At 59.0% G+C, this 15,107-nt stretch overlaps 2 protein-coding genes across 3 annotated transcripts; one reads left to right on the plus strand and one right to left on the minus strand.

Annotated features, from left to right (window-relative positions):
• Positions 1 to 140: 140 nt before the first annotated feature.
• On the minus strand, positions 141 to 9,986 carry LOC149860305 (sphingolipid delta(4)-desaturase/C4-monooxygenase DES2-like). Of its 2 annotated transcripts, none has more exons than XM_090056219.1 (3): positions 9,884 to 9,986; positions 2,076 to 2,818; positions 141 to 927 (listed from the first exon to the last, which is right to left on the minus strand). In XM_090056219.1, exons 2-3 carry the CDS (start codon positions 2,790 to 2,792, stop codon positions 784 to 786), a joined length of 861 nt encoding a protein of 286 aa, XP_089912345.1. In that variant the 5' UTR covers positions 2,793 to 2,818; positions 9,884 to 9,986; the 3' UTR covers positions 141 to 783. The 2 variants fall into 2 exon arrangements, with proteins under 2 accessions (XP_089912345.1, XP_089912343.1); XM_090056217.1 differs by lacking the exon at positions 9,884 to 9,986 and adding an exon at positions 7,067 to 9,864.
• Positions 9,987 to 10,134: 148 nt separating this feature from the next.
• On the plus strand, positions 10,135 to 14,976 carry POLR2I (RNA polymerase II subunit I). The gene is made up of 6 exons (XM_090056253.1): positions 10,135 to 10,214; positions 10,375 to 10,429; positions 11,986 to 12,059; positions 13,001 to 13,075; positions 14,381 to 14,432; positions 14,784 to 14,976. The coding sequence occupies exons 1-6, from the start codon at positions 10,156 to 10,158 to the stop codon at positions 14,844 to 14,846; spliced, it is 378 nt and encodes a 125-aa protein (XP_089912379.1). The 5' UTR covers positions 10,135 to 10,155; the 3' UTR covers positions 14,847 to 14,976.
• Positions 14,977 to 15,107: the final 131 nt, after the last annotated feature.

The raw sequence follows: 15,107 nt of genomic DNA on the forward strand, positions 1-15,107 counted from the left end.
CGCCCGGCCACTCACGCTGGCCCGTGGGCTCGCACGTGCCTGGCGGCCCTCCCGGTTGCACGTGCGTGTGTGGCTGCATGCACGACTGCACGCCTGGCCACGTGTGCTTGCACGTACACTGGCACGTCTGACTGCCTTCGTGGCTGTGCAAGGGCATGGGCGACGCCATGCAGGACTGCACCTCGGACGCCACGTGTGATGCACGCGGGGGGCGTGGGTTGCACTTTATTTTGCCCAGCGGGGGCGGGGGGCGAGCCCGCCCGGACTGGCTCTTGCCAACCCGCTCCATGCAGCAGGAGGAGAGCGGGGCCCAGCCCTGGCCTGCCCCCGCGGACGGCACCCTGCGGCTGCGACGCTTGTCCTGCCTTCCACGCCTGCCCCTCCCCGCTGGGCTCTGGGCAGCGACCAGGAACAGGCCGGCACCCCGAGGCTGGGAAAGCGCAGCAGACTCCCTAAAACCGCCCCCTCCCCTGGTCCCGCTCCCCGGCTGCTCCAAGACTGGGGGGAGAGCCAACAGCAGCCGCGGGGGGACGCTACGGCCCTGGGCAGAGCTCTGGGCCCAGAGACCTGCTACAGCAGCCCAAAGGTGGCTCTGACTGACCTGGGGGGGAACCTCAAAAGGAGGCATGCCCCTCCCCCAGGCCCCGCCCACTCCCCTTGGCCACGCCCCCTGCCTTGGTGGGCATGGAGAGGAGGGTGGGGGGAATAGGGCAGGTCTGGCTCCCAGGCTGGTCTCCGGGGGCAGGGAGCAAGGAGCAGACATTACCCCCCCCCAGCCCACAGTTACTGCCCCTCTACAACGGTGTAGGTCCGCTTGACCCGGGCGTAGGGGCCCAGGGTGTCGCTGAAGACGAAGTCCCAGAGGACGCAGACCCAGGAGGTGTGGTGGGGCAGGTGGTCGTAGTACTCAGCCGCGATCTTCTTGACCTACAGACACAGCGGGGGGGCGGGGTATTAGGAGGAGCCATGGCCCTGGGGCTGTGCCCCCCGCGTTCCGTCCCATCCCATCCCAGCACCACCCAGCTCATCCCCAGGGAGACATCGCCTGAGATGCCCCCTCTCCCCCTGGGGAAACCGAGGCACGTGTGAGTTAAGAGCCAGGCCTGGGGGAGAAAGATGATGAGTGGTACAGCCAAGGGAAGGCGGGGCTCTAACCACTGAGCCTGCTGCCCCACTGGAAATCCCAGCCCCCCATGGTTTCACCTCTGCGTTGCAATGCAGCGCCCTCGTCACTAGAGGGCAGCTCAGGCCGGTGTTCACCAACACCTGAGTGTGAGCTCACGCTGCCCAGGGCCAAACGAACCCACCATGCGCTGGGGGCCAGCCCAGAGATGCGGGAGCCGAAAGCCAGGCAGCGTTGCCCAAGAGCTGCAGCATGGGCCAGGCACCTGGGTTCCCTGCCCGGCTCCAGCTGTCCCCGTGCCTCGGTTTCTCCAGCTGGAAAATCAGGAAAAGCCGCTGGGTGGGAGCAGGATATCTCAGCTGGGGCCTGGCTGGAGCGGGGCCGCTTGACACCCGCCAAGGACTTGGCCCCGGGGATCCCGGCTGCTCCTGCCCGCCCGCCCCCATCCCTTCGTGGCCGCGGCAGGGTTCAAAGCCGAGGCGGGGAGCGTCTCCCTTAGGCAGGCAGCAGTAGCGCCCCGTTGTCCTCCAGCCAGGCCTGGGCTGGCGGCGCCTGGATGGTGTTCCTATGATTAGCCTGATAACATCGGGGAGGTCCGCTGAACCGCGCGGCCCCAGCCCTGCCACAGACAGCAGGTGCCTAATTCCCCTCGGTGACACCCCAGCTGTGCCAGTCCATGCCAGTGGGGGCCAAACCCGGGCATCCCGGCCTCCGACCGCTAGAGCTGGCAGCCTCCCTTGCAGAGCCGGGGACCCCAGTGTCCCGACTCTTGGCCCCACCTCCTCCCTGCTCCAGATCCCGAGCTGGGGAAGGCCCCGGGCACTGGGCTTGGGGTGAACCGCACCAACTCCCTCCTTGAGAGACATCCGGCCCCCAGGGCTCCGCCCCCATCGCAAATGGGGGCGGGCCTTTCAGAGGACAAGCCCCGCCCACACTCCTGGCAGGGCCTTACCTGCGGCAGCCGACTGCCGGGGATGCTGGGAAAGTCGTGATGCTCCATGTGGTACCCCACGTTGAAGGTCAGCCAGTTCAAGGGGCCGTAGTAGGAGAAGGTGTCGTAGCCCTTGAGGTACATGTAGTGCTCGGCGATGAAGTGCCCGGAGACGGGGTGGATCCCCATGGCCAGGCACGACCCAGCGATCAGGTAGACCACCGGCTTGGCGCCCCACAGGAGGTAGAGGAGCAGGTCGAAGGCCACCTGGACACCGGCATTGAGGATCTCCATGGCCGTGATGGGCTTGGGGTTGACGCAGAGCGGGCGCAGCGTGTAGAAGAAGGGCTGCAGGAAGAGCCAGAGCAGCTTGCGGGCCGGGGAGCAGAAGAACCGGCCCTCGAAGTCGGTGGGCACGTCCACGTCCAGCCTGTCCCCGCCCAGGTAGCGGTGGTGGTCCACGTGGTACTTCTTGAAGGAGGCCGAGTAGGGGATACCCACGGGCAGGTTGGCAAAGATGCCGAAGAGGCGGTTCCAGCGGGCCCGCCCGTTCCCAAAGGGCACGTTGTGCGTGACGTCGTGGATGGCCAAGGTCATGGAGTGGTTGATACAGCCCCCGAAGGCGTACGCCCAGAAGAAGACCCACTTCCAGGGCAGGTCCTGCACCAGGTAGCAGGCCACCACCTGGGTCAGCACCATCAGCGACACCACCCACTTCAGCTGCGGGTCCGGCCTCATCAGCTGCTTGATCTCCGGGTACTTGGCTGCGGGGAGGGAAACGGCATTGTTAGCCTGGGGGGTCTCCGGGGGCAGATCCTGAGTTCGAGTCCAGCTGCACCAGACCCAAGAATCCGGGGGGGGGGTTTGCACCTGTCAAATCCATCCAGCCCTCCTTGACGTGGGATTTAGGAGCTTCCTTGATCCCAACTCTCTCTCTTGGGGTGGGGGGCAAGGGATGGTAGCCCCCAGCCTTCTTGCCCTACCCCTGCCGCCTCCCAGGGGGGTGCGCAAGCAGGTGGATTTCTTCCTGCTCCGCCAGCGTCCCCGTCCCCGAGCTGGGAAGAGGCCGCCTCGTCCTTCGTCTCAAGGGGACCCGCCCCACGCTGGACCCCAGGGCCCCTCGCCCCAAGTCCATGCACAGCCCAGGGGGCTGTGGTGCTGGGGAAGGAGAGAAACCCATATTTTCTCATATATATGGCACCCCTCCAAAGAAAAACCCAGCTGCTGGAAATCAGAGGGCATGTTATACACCTGGAAATACGGTAACAGCCGTTTCTGCCCTTTGCTGGCCAGAAAACAAGAGTCCGATTCGACTCAACGCTCCGTCCGTAGCACCCCCACCCCCCGCCACTGCTGGAGGGGGGGTCCCTGGTTGGGCAGACCGGGGGTGCGATCCAGCCTGGTCCCGCGGGTGGTCTTCAATCGGGCACAAAACAGGTCTCCACCAATGAGCAAGGGGATTCCCACTGCTTAGGCCTTCATGTGGCCCCCCCCACCCCAGGCATCCTGGCTCCCACTGCCCTCCCCCCCCCGGCACTGGAGACCAGATGCGGGGCCAGGGCAGGTTCAAAACCAGTTGGGCCGGAAGCGACTGGGTTTGCGAAATCGCAGCTGGGATTGCCCTGGGGTGGGGGCTTTGCTCTTTCATCCAGCCCCTCTGGGGGTGGGGGGACTCTGTTTCCCTGTGTGATGATGTCAGTGGATTTTGCCCTGTCCCTCCCTTGCATCCGGGTTTGAGGCATTTGGGGCAGCTCGGAACAGGCCGGATGGGCTGCGAGTGCCCCGAGGGGCTGGGACAGTAGGCTGTGCAGGGCTGTGCTGAGGGAAACGGAGGCAGGATCATGCCCCACTCTCCCCCCCACCCCATGCCAGGGTAAGAAACAGATGTGCAGGGAAACTCTGTATCCAGGGATAATGCTCTAGAATTAATTCCTCCCCCCCCCAAAAAAAAACCCCCTACATGTTCCCGGATGTCAGTTATGCCAGTTACTGTATTTTCTAGCATACAACTTGCCCCAGAAGCCCCACCCCTGCTTCTGAATGGCAGAACAAAGGGGGGAAGGATCCGAAGCAGAGGCTGAAGCTGCTTTTACTGTATTTCCTGATGTATAATGCACACGCCATTGTCCATTAGCTAGGTTGGGGTGGGGGGCAGATGCATGTTGTAGGGGAGAAAATACGGTAAGTGATCCTGGGGGAGCTGTGGGATGACGGCTAGTGGCGAGGCTGCTGTCCTTGTTAGCCCACAGTAACACATGAGCATGTGCATACATGTGCACACCCCACCCTTGAATTAAGGCATCTCAGGCACACACACCCCACCATCCTGTGTGTGTGCATGTATATGCATCCACACACACACGCACGCCCTGAACTCAAGCATCCCAGACACCCCCCCACACTGAACCCCAACATCCTAGACAACCCCCAGTCCGGTGTCCCAGACACGCACACACAGAACCTACATGCCCGTCCTGCTCCGTGTGTGTCCTGGACACCTTGAACCCCGGCATCGCACACGCACAGAACCCAGGCATCCGGGACTTGGGCACACACCTGTGCACGCCTATGGAACCTAGGTGTCCAGGACACACACACACACTCACACTCACTCTCTTTCTCTCCTTTTATCCCAGTCCAGCGCTGGGGGGACCCCACGCACTAGCCAGGCATCGAGGGCGTTCTCAGCACCAGGCCAAATTTCTGAGGCTCTCAAGTGGCTCCTTCAGTCCTGCTGCCCCCCACCCCCCACCCAACCCTTGCACCCAAAGCAGGGGCCAGAAAGTCACTTGGAGGAGCTGCTCAGAGCACAGGGGACGCCTGTGTCTGGGGGTGGAGGCTTGGGTGACTCCCCATTCCCCAAACAGTAGGAGACTCGCCCTTAGCCCCCAGCAATACAGGCTCTGTGACCGACCGGTGCCCACCAGCCCTTCCTGAAGGGATCCCGGCTCCTCTGCCGTGACCCACTCGTGACTCTCTATGGATTTCCAGACCCCGTGGACCTACCCCATGACGGGTGTGGAACCAGGAGCCCGGGGAGGGTACAGCACCATGCACCGCATTAGTGAGACCCAGGAGCAGATCCGAGGTGGGGGCAGGGGCCGTGGTGCAGATGCACCCCCAGATTCCTGCTCCACCCAAATGTCCAGACCAACTTCCTGGGAAAATGACTTCATGTTGAGTCAATGGACCTCACGGCTCACTGTCATCTCCCTGGTTCCTGCTAATCTCTCAGCTCTGCACGTGTGAACGACGCTCTCTCCGGTTTAAGAGCCCTGATTCTCCGCTCTTCCATCGACCCTTTCCTCTGCCCCGTTGCCTTCTGACACCATCCCTGGCAATGCCCTGCGGGCTGCTGGGAGCTCTAGCTAAACATATCAGTCAGGTGCGGGGCGTAGAAATGACCGACGGTGAAATATCGGAGGCACCATCAAGGTGCGAAAAGGTGAGATTTTGCTGTATGAGTCTGCATAAGAGACATAACGACTCTGGGACTAATGTGCTGGTTTTCTAAAAAAATCCCCAATTTTCAGATGAAAAAAAGTAACCCAATATCCACATTTTTCTGCGATTCAAATGAAATGCCACTAATATTGGACGGTCGTTTCTGGGAGGCGGTCATTTCAGGCATCCCAAACACACACCCTAACCCCCCACCATCCTAGACACACACTCTCCCCCGGGATCCAAGTGTCCAGACACACACACACACACACACACACACACACACACACGTGTACATGTGTGTCTGGTCCCACAAAGGGTTTATCCAGTTGCTTTGGATGGGGCTGATCCTGCCTCAGGCCTGGATGTGACCCCTGGAGCTCCCTCCTGGCCCCATGGCTCTGTGGCTCTATGATCTTTCAATTATTTTTTGCCTCGTTTGTGGGGTCTTTTTTAATGTTTAAGATCTAATCTGGCAAACGAGCGCCCCTCGCCTTGACCTAGAGGATGAAGCCCTCTGAATACCGCCTTGCTACAGCCCCTTGCATAGGAGTTTGGCTCCAAGTTTCTCCTTGTCTGCTGCTGTGCGAGATGCTGTGACGCACCCATCAAATTCCTGGACCCACCCATGTGGAGAATGACCTCAGCCGGCTGTGATATCGCCTGGGAAGGGCAGGGGGTTAAATCCATGTCTGTCCCCTGCTCCGCTGACTGGTCTCTAGACCCGTTAGGGAGTCAAACAGGGGCTAGAAGCCCCTCTCCCCGGGGCCCTGTCCCCAGGAGAAGGGGCCCTGACCGGTCTGCTCGTGCTGGGATCAGGAGAGCAGTCATGTGTCATAGAGCCCATACTGCAGAGTGCGAGGGGAGAGTTTCTTGCAGCTCTGGAGCTGGGGGGAGGAGAGGGGGAAAATGCAGGAGCAAAGAGTGGGAGCAGGGTGGCCGAAACTTGGTCCCTGTCATGGCTGTTGTGACCCACTTCCCCTCCTGCCTGGGGCGCCAGGGATGCTGGTGTGTGTGTGCATGTGTGTGTGTGTGCACATCTGGGGTGCCCAGGTTCTGTATCTGTGTGTGTGGACACGTGTGCATGTATCTGGGATACTTGGGTCCTCTGCCTGTGTGTGTGTCTAGGACATCCAGGTTGTGTATATGTGTGTCCACACAAGTGTGTGTCTGGGACAGCTGGGTTTTCTGTGTGCATTTGTGTGCGTGTCTGGAACACCTGGGTTGTGTGTGTGTATATGTGTGTGCGCATGTCTCTGGGACAGCCGCGTTCTCTGTGTCTGTGTGTGCACATGTCTGGGACACCTGGGTTCTGTGTGTGTGTGTGTGCACACGCATGTGTCTGAGACACTTGAATTCTCTGCCTCCGTGTGCACACATGTTGGCACACCTGGGTCCTCTGCTTGTGCATGTGTGTGTGTTGCCATGCATGCACACACCTATGTGAATGTATGAGCATGCATGTGCACACGTGTGTGTGTGTGCATGCGTCTGTGCCACCAGGGATCTGCTCCCCCCCACTGGGTCGTATCCGAACTCCCCGCTCTCCCCCCGCCCCAGCGGCTCACCCAGGATCTCGCGGCGCCGTGCCGTGTGCGGCTGGTCCGTGTAGGCCCACTCAAAGTCATCCCTGCGCCCGCCGGTCCCCATGCCGAGCCACGTCCCCTGGCACCTGTGGAGGCACTGACACCTGTCGTGCCGCCTGCCTGCTGGCTGGAAGGGCCCTCCCACCAGCTAGACTTGTTTCTCCTCCCATGGCTACTTGGATCTTAACCCTGCTGGGTGGAGTTGCCCCCGGGGCAGCAGACACACAGAACAACCACACCTGGGTGCACTGCGAGTATGGAGCGGTGAGAAATACCCCAGGGATATGTTACTGTGGGGTAAGTAGCATGTGTCTTCTGTCATCGGGAGGTCCCTGGGGCTAGCAGGAGAGGGGCTCTGGCAGGGCTGACTGGAAGTCACCCCAGGATAACCAGCTGTCTGTCTGCTCTGGATCCGGGGGTAAGTCACCTGCTTTGTAGGGAGCAGAGCGGCTCTGTAATATCCCCCCCGTGTCAATGCACAGGGTGCTGGGGTGGAAGCTGGGGCTGGGGAGCAGCAAAGGAAGGGCTATCCCGGGATAAGAGCAGCCACACAGGGAGGTATTATGGGATAGTGGCCACCCACTGTGTTCAGCTCCAGGAACGGGGCAATGTAGGGGTATTGTGCAACACGCTCAATGCACACCCTCATACAACCACACAGGGGGTTGAGGGAGGTGTCTGTGTCCTTCCAGCGATGGATGAGGATCCACAGGAGTGTGAACGTGAGTGTGAGTCTCCATATGCTTGTGTGAGCATCGGAGCTTCTCTCCCAGGGTGTCCGTGTATGTGTGTGTGTCAGTGTGTGTGTGTCAGTGTGAGGCCATGCGTGAGAGTCTCTGCTCGTGTGTGTGTGTGTGTGAGTGCGTGCGCATGCAGCAGTGTGGATCAGCATGTCTCCCTCTGTGCTTGTCAGTGTGGATCTGCGTGTGTGCATGTCCGCATCTCTCAGTGGGTGTGTGGCTATGTGTGTGCGTGCACATCTGTCAACGGGTATGTCACTCAGCGGGTGAGTCTCCCCCTGCATGTATCCATGTGTTGCCGGCACAAGGTGCCCGAGGGAGGCCACAATTGGGTTCGTTGCCCGGTGTGCGTCGCGCCGAATAAACACACTGCGGGGGAGAAGTAGAGTTTATTTGAGCTCAAGTAAAAGCCGCAGGGAGACTGTATGGTCTCAAATCCTGCGCCCCTAGCCCTGCAACAGTGTATATTTATACCCTAGTCATTTTCTGCGGTATTTTTTCACTAGCTGGCCTCCCTCCTCCTCTCCTCTCCTTCCTCCCTTTTCTCTCTGAGCAATGCCCTTGCATTTCACAGATAACAGTTTCAGCTTGCCTGTCTTCCAGAAGGACAGGAGCTTACAGGAGCCAAAGAAAGGGTTACAAAGGTTGGGCAAGGGGGGGCCCTGGCTCGCCTGGGCCTAGAGCAGAGGGGCTTTATCAACACTCGTGGTCTTCCATCCCTCTGAGTTACCTAGGGTTATGACCAGTGACACCAACACGTGTGTGTGTCAGTGTGGATTGAGGCACATAAGTCTCCACCTGCGTGTGTGTGTATGTGTGTGTGTAGCAGTGCATCTTCTCCCCTGTGTGTGTCAGTGCAGATTGCAACGTGTGTGTGGGCATCCCTCAGTGAGTGTCATTGCATGTGGGAGCAGGTGCACATGTATGTGTGAGTCCCCCTGCCATGTGCACATGCATGTATGTGTGTTGTGTCAGTGTGAGTCTCTCCATGTGTGCGCGCACCTGGCTATGATCCCCTCTTTGCACATAGGAGCAAGCAGCTGTCAGTGCGAACCTGGCCTGGGGCAGGTGTGCATTCTTCCCCCTCCCCCCGCCTTGCCAGGGCAGTGTCCAAGCTCCCTCCCCACCTTGCCCTGGGGCAGGGCTCCTGCAGACAAGGCCCCCCCTCCCCATGCCTGGGGGGCTCCCACCACCCTGTGACCCCAGCCCCAGCCTGGGGGCTTCCGGCCACTTCCCCCCAACCCCAGCCTGCAACAACCGGCCTGGTTCTCCCAGCTCTTGGGAAAACCCCAGAGGGCTGGTGTGTGTGTGCGTGCTCATGTATGTATGCATGCATGCGTGTATATAGATGTGCATGTGTGCCTGTACGTGTGTGTATGTGTATGCGCATGCACCTAAGTGGCATGTCTGTGTGATGTGTGTGTACATATTATATATGTGTGTGTGTGCCTGTATGTAAAGATACGTGTATTTACGTGTACCTGGGTATACACGTGCATGTATATGTCTCTGCATACACACATGTACGTGTGTACATGCGCGTGTGTGCACACTGGTGCGTGTGTAGACGTGCAGATGTGTGGGGGCTGTTGCTGCGCCACCCGCCCCCCCCAGCCGGACCCCGACCCAGCCGGCGCAGGGGAACTGAGGCCCGTGCGGGGGGGACCCCACTAAACCCACAGAAACGCCATCGCTGCCTCCCAGGCTGGGGTCTCCGCAGGTTCAGGACTCGCTGCCTCGGCGGACCCGGACCCCCGAGGGGCTGCGAGGTGGGCAGGTCGTCCCCTCCGTCCAGCCGGGCCTCGGCCCCGGTCACTCCTGTCTCCCTGCCTGCAGCACCCGGGGAGGGGGAACAGGGCATGGGGGCTGGCCGGTCCCCAAGGTCAGCCTAGGCCAGGCCTGGGGGGCTTCTGGGACCCCCCCATCTCTCTGATCAATCCTCCCCGTGATGTCACTGTGTGGTGATGTCACTGTGAGTGGCCTCGTGATGACATCATAGAGCACAGCAATCCAGCAACATCCCTGGGGGTGACGCCATGAGCCAGCTCTTATCACTTACGTCACTGGGAGGGAACGGGGGGGCGGGGTCTCCCGTCGCTGGGAGGCAGGCCCGCAGGGAGCGCCTGAGGAAAGAAGCCGCGGCCGCGTTCGCGCCTCTTCTATCCCTAGCGACGGCTCGTAGCCAGGGCGCAGGCGGGGATCCTACTACGCCTGCGCGGCACGGCAGCCTGAAGCCAGGGCGGAAGACGACGGAGAGTGGGATTGAATTGCGCTTGCGCTGAGGGAGGGTGAACCCGACTTGTGCTGGGCCTGCGCAGTGCGGCGGGGGCGATGGAGTCGGACGGCACCTACGAGCCGGGCTTCGTGGGCATCCGCTTCTGCCAGGAGTGGTGCGGGCGGGCGGGGGCGCCAGCACCGGGGGGGAGGGGCTGGGACTAGGGCTGTGGGAGATGAGGTGGGGGAGGGTTACTGAGGGGCTGGTTGGAGGGGAAGGCCCCGGCTGGGGTGCCTGGGGCGTGGCCATGACTCGACGCGCCCCCTCCCTCGCAGCAACAACATGCTGTACCCCAAGGAAGACAAGGAGAACCGGATCCTGCTGTACGCGGTGAGGGGGCCGGGCCCGGGGCGACAGCGCGGGGTGGGCAGTTTTGCCGACTTCCTCCTCCCCCGCGGGACTTGTGCTTCCACGTGTGCTCCTCTCGGCATCCGTCCCACACGGGGGAGGATGGGGGGCAGTGGTGCAGCTGCACCCCACTTGCGTTCCTGCTCCATCCCACCGCGAAAGCCGGCCGCCTGGGAGGTGCTGTGGCATTTCTAGCCAGGCAGCGGGGAGGGAGTCCGTTGACGCCGCGGCTCGTTGGAATCTCCTGGATTCCTGCTGCTCTCTTCGCTCCGCAGGTGTGAGCGGCCCTCTCTTCTTCGGGACGGCCTTGGTGTCTTCATCTGACCGCACGGTGCAGGGGGGCTAGACCTGATGATCTCAAGCGGTCCCTAACCTCTGTGGATCCATGTCCCGCTGCTCAAACGATCCTTTCTCCTGTCTGTTGGCCATCCCTGGGGATCTCTCTCCTATTTCCCAGCCCGGCAGCTGTTTTTTAGCTCTAGCTAAAAACCGTAATTCCCATGCAGTCATTTGAACTCGGGTGTAGACATGACTTGGGACGAAGCATTGGCGGTGCTGTCAGGATAGTAACACAGTAATATAATGTAGTGCTGGGGCCCTGTCTTATGAGCAAAGCTGCTCGTTTCTTTCGCTGGAGAAAAATTGGTGTTGTGTATGAGGCGATGCTGCACCCGCACCAGCTGTGCCACCCCTTTGCTGTCTCCATTCCCACAAGTGCTGCTGCTTCCTGCCACCGAGGACAGTGGGGTAGCATTCAGATGGGGGAGTGTGTGAAACCGTTTGCTTTCACCTTCTTTTATGAGGCTTCTCTGTGGTGGAAGAGTCGGACCTAGGGGGTGGGTTGCCTGGGCGGTGTCATACATCATAGAGTTGGAAGGGACCCAGCGGATCATCGTGTCCAACCCCCTGCCCCTGGCAGCTGTCTGTGCGTCAGGTATTTTGGAGGCAACACTCAGGCTGATCCTTGCTAGTTTTTTTCCTCTGTGTGACTTCTTCCCGCTCTGTTTTTCCTTCTGGGTGAGACCTCATAAAAGCCTCCTGCCCAGTCCATATCTGCCCCTTCCCCCTGTTCCCTGGCTCAGGCAGGTCGAGAGTTTTTTTTTAATGCAGGAGGGTGTCGATGATTATGATATTGCCACATATAAAACCACACCGACTCTTCTCCAGTTAAAAAGAGACTAGAAGCTTTAGTATTATGCTGGGGATCGGGGGCTGTATTACTCAGTTTAAGATTAAAGAAAAGACTGGAATGAATGAAAAAGAATCCACTGGGTTGTGAAATAGCAGCTTTGTGACCAGGAGCAGCAAACAGACAGCAGGGACAGGCTAATCTGGGAGAACAAAGGGTAGCTCCATTGGTGGAACATCAAGATCGTTAAGAAGGAGAGGGTCATTAATGCCTGTGGAGTGCGGCATTCAGAAGGGATCAACTCGATGACAGTGAACTGCGAGGTTGAGTCCCTTGGTGCTGCCTGACTGGAAACGCTCCCTGTGGCCACGCAGATTCTGGGCTCAGCTTTCTCTCTCTCTTCCCCAAGTGCCGAAACTGTGATTACCAACAGGAGGCCGACAACAGCTGCATCTACGTCAATAAGATCACGCACGAAGTCGAGTGAGTGTGGGAGAGGGCGCCCTCCCCTTCCCTGGTAAAGCTTCCTTAGCTCGATGCTTAGCTCCTTGGGTGCGAAGGTCACGTGGCCGAGGGAGCTGGGCTGGGAGTCGGGAGTCTGCATGTTCACAAGCCAGGATGATTGAGGTGGGAGCTGGGAGGCTGCGATCCTGTGCTCTGGGTGGGAGTGGATTAGTTGGGTGGAGCCAGGGGCTGGGGGGAGGCTGCCTGGGCTCTCTGTGTTGGCGGGGGACTTGATGCTGGTGCTCCCCATCTGCTGATGGGAGGGTGGCAGCATCTATCTGCCTTTGGCACTAGAGAGGAGACGTGCCCTACCTTCTTGCATACCACACGCCCTCAAGTAAGATTCCTGGCTTCAACCCGTGAGGAGCAGAGGGCAGCTGCTGCAGTGTCTTCTGCGCTTCCCTGCTGGTGCAGCAGTCGGCTTCTCTACCTAAGTGTTAGAGGGCTGAGTTTTGGGGAAAAGGTGTGTGTGGTATACGAGTAGATATGGTATCCATCATCCTAAGAGGCAGCTCAGAAAAAAGCCTTTAGAATATGAGGTCTCTAAGGCCGTTTTCCAGGGGGGCGCATGAGAACCATAAGTCTCCGAGGGAAGATCATGAGCAAGCTCGGTCGTGGCATGGGGAAGAGATGAGGAGATGCCTCCTCTGTCAAGCAGAAACACTGGTCCCAGGGGCGAAACAGCCCAGACTCAGACCAGAAAGTCAGGGTGCAGGTGTTTAAACCGTGTGAGTTAAGCCTCCAAACAACAGGCCCAGGGAACCCTGTGGCTCCCTCATCATGTGATATTCTGCATCAAAACTGGGCCCTTCTCTTGAAAGATCCCGTTTGGTCGAGTTGGAGACTGGGTGTCTAATTCCTTTGGTCCCGTGAGAGCTCTGAGCCTTCAAGCTCCTTTTAATTTTGCCCTTCAATTGCAGTGAACTGACCCAAATCATCGCTGATGTGTCCCAGGACCCCACATTGCCCCGGACAGAGGATCACCCCTGTCAGAAGTGAGTCTTGGAGCATCCAAGAACCCTTGTAACCCGCACCCTTGTGACTTGCCCTGGAGCTGAGGGTTGTGCTAACAGTGCGGCAGAAACAAAAGCTTAAAATTGGCAGCATCTGAATCATGCAAGCAGTGTCAGTCGAGGAGCTCTGTGAAGGGAGCCATGTGGCGTTTCTCCAAAACCTGCACCTCTTTCTGCCCCTGTGGCCCCTCTCTGGGGGGGTCTCCCGCGTTGGTGGAAATCGGGTTATCTCCTGAAAATCTCAAGAGCTTTTTTTAAACAAAATCAAGCATTTAGGGGGCCAGGATCAGCCCTGTCCAGTTCATCCTAGATGAGGCAGGCCTCAGCCTCGTTATGACTCTGGGCCCCTCGCTAGTGCCAGCTCTGGGCTTTCATTTGTTTCTTGGCTACAGCAAAACTGCAGGGTAAGTCTTCTGTGGTAGAGGACATGGCAAGTCCCTGGCAGGGCAGGGGGGTTTGGACACTTTAGAGTCTTGGTGGAAATCTCTGTGTTGCTTTTGTGACTTGCCTGTAGGTGTTTGCACACCTGACATTGCTAATAGTGCGTGGCACCCAGGAAAGAGGGCTACGGTGTCCTGGTAAAGAATCATTGCTCTGATGTTCCCTGCACCCCCAGCTAGGCGCTATATCCAGTGCATCAAAGCCAGCCTGGTGAGAAGGGTTAATAAAATACTATATGGTGAAGAGAAAGTCACTAGGGATTTATTCTCCACCCTCTCACCCTGCAGGGACTAGAGGGCCCAAGATGAAACCAGTAGGCAGCAAGTTGGAAGCAAACACGAGGAGGTTCTTTTCCCCCCAGTGTGTGATTGAAAGCAGGGAGCTCGTGGCCACCAGATATGGGGGGAGCAGAGAGTTTCACCAGATTCCTCCAAGAATGCATCCAACCCCTTTGTGACAGGGGCATTGGGAGTTGTTGAGCACAGGAGTGCGGGGCACGGCCCCTGAACCAGAAATTCTCAGACCATCAGTGCTGGAGGTGGCAATGGGCAGGGGAATGAGGTCAGACCCAGTCCCTCTCCCTTCTAGCACCCGCGCTCTGCTGCTGTATGATATGGGCTTATCTGTCACCTGAATTTTCTATGACCTCTGCCCAGCGGCCACCAGACCCCTCCATAGAGATCCACGTTCAGTTGTGTCAGTGCCCTCCCTCACCATGACCATCCTGCTTGTTTTCCATCAGCTGCTTTGCTTCTAGGCTCCCGTGGGCTTCGGCTGCAAGTCCTACCCGGTCAGCTCAGACCTGGTGTCCCCCGACCTGCTGCTGATCTCGCCTTTCTCTTCCAGGTGTGGCCACAAGGAAGCAGTGTTCTTCCAGTCTCACAGTGCACGAGCTGAGGTAACGCAGGTGTGGGGGGAGAGAGCAGGGTGGTGGATCTGCATTTGTTCTGAATCTGGCGCTTAAGAAAAGGCTGTCCAGTTTCTGAGGCCAGGCTGTGCCCTCCCTCTGAGCCACAGGCTTCCTGGTTGCAGTGTGGCACCCACAGGAAGCAGGAGGGAAGGGGGGATGCGAGACCTGGGTAGTAGCAGATGCCAGAGCAGTGGTGGGTGGCACAGCAGCCAGGTGAGGGCCCATGAGCTGCAGTATATAGGTGTAGGCCCTGCTTTAAGATCAGGAGGCTGGAAGGTGAAGCTCCATTGCCTTCTGGCCACGATTCCTTCTCAGTTGCTGTGTCCTCCGGTCTCCTAGGACGCCATGAGGCTGTACTATGTGTGCACCGCTCCCCACTGCGGCCACCGCTGGACCGAGTAGATGGCTGGCATTTGAAGGCAGCGGTCTCAATCATCTGAATCTCCAGGTCCCTCATGGAGCGCCCTGGGCACGCTTCTCGGACTTGAGTTGGGTGCATTTAGTTATTAAAAAGTTTTTCTATTTTTTCAAATGATGCTGGTGTTTCTACGGCCTGTTCTGAGGCTGCATCTCAATCTCCTCTGGGGTTGGAAGGGACCTCAGCAATACACTCCCTGCACCGTCTGGTTTGATGGAGTCTAGTCGACTGGGTTCTTCCCTCAC

Source organism: Crocodylus siamensis, chromosome 6 (assembly GCF_052110815.1).
Source record: "Crocodylus siamensis isolate JL-2025a chromosome 6, ASM5211081v1, whole genome shotgun sequence".
In the NCBI taxonomy this organism is placed as follows: domain Eukaryota; kingdom Metazoa; phylum Chordata; order Crocodylia; family Crocodylidae; genus Crocodylus; species Crocodylus siamensis.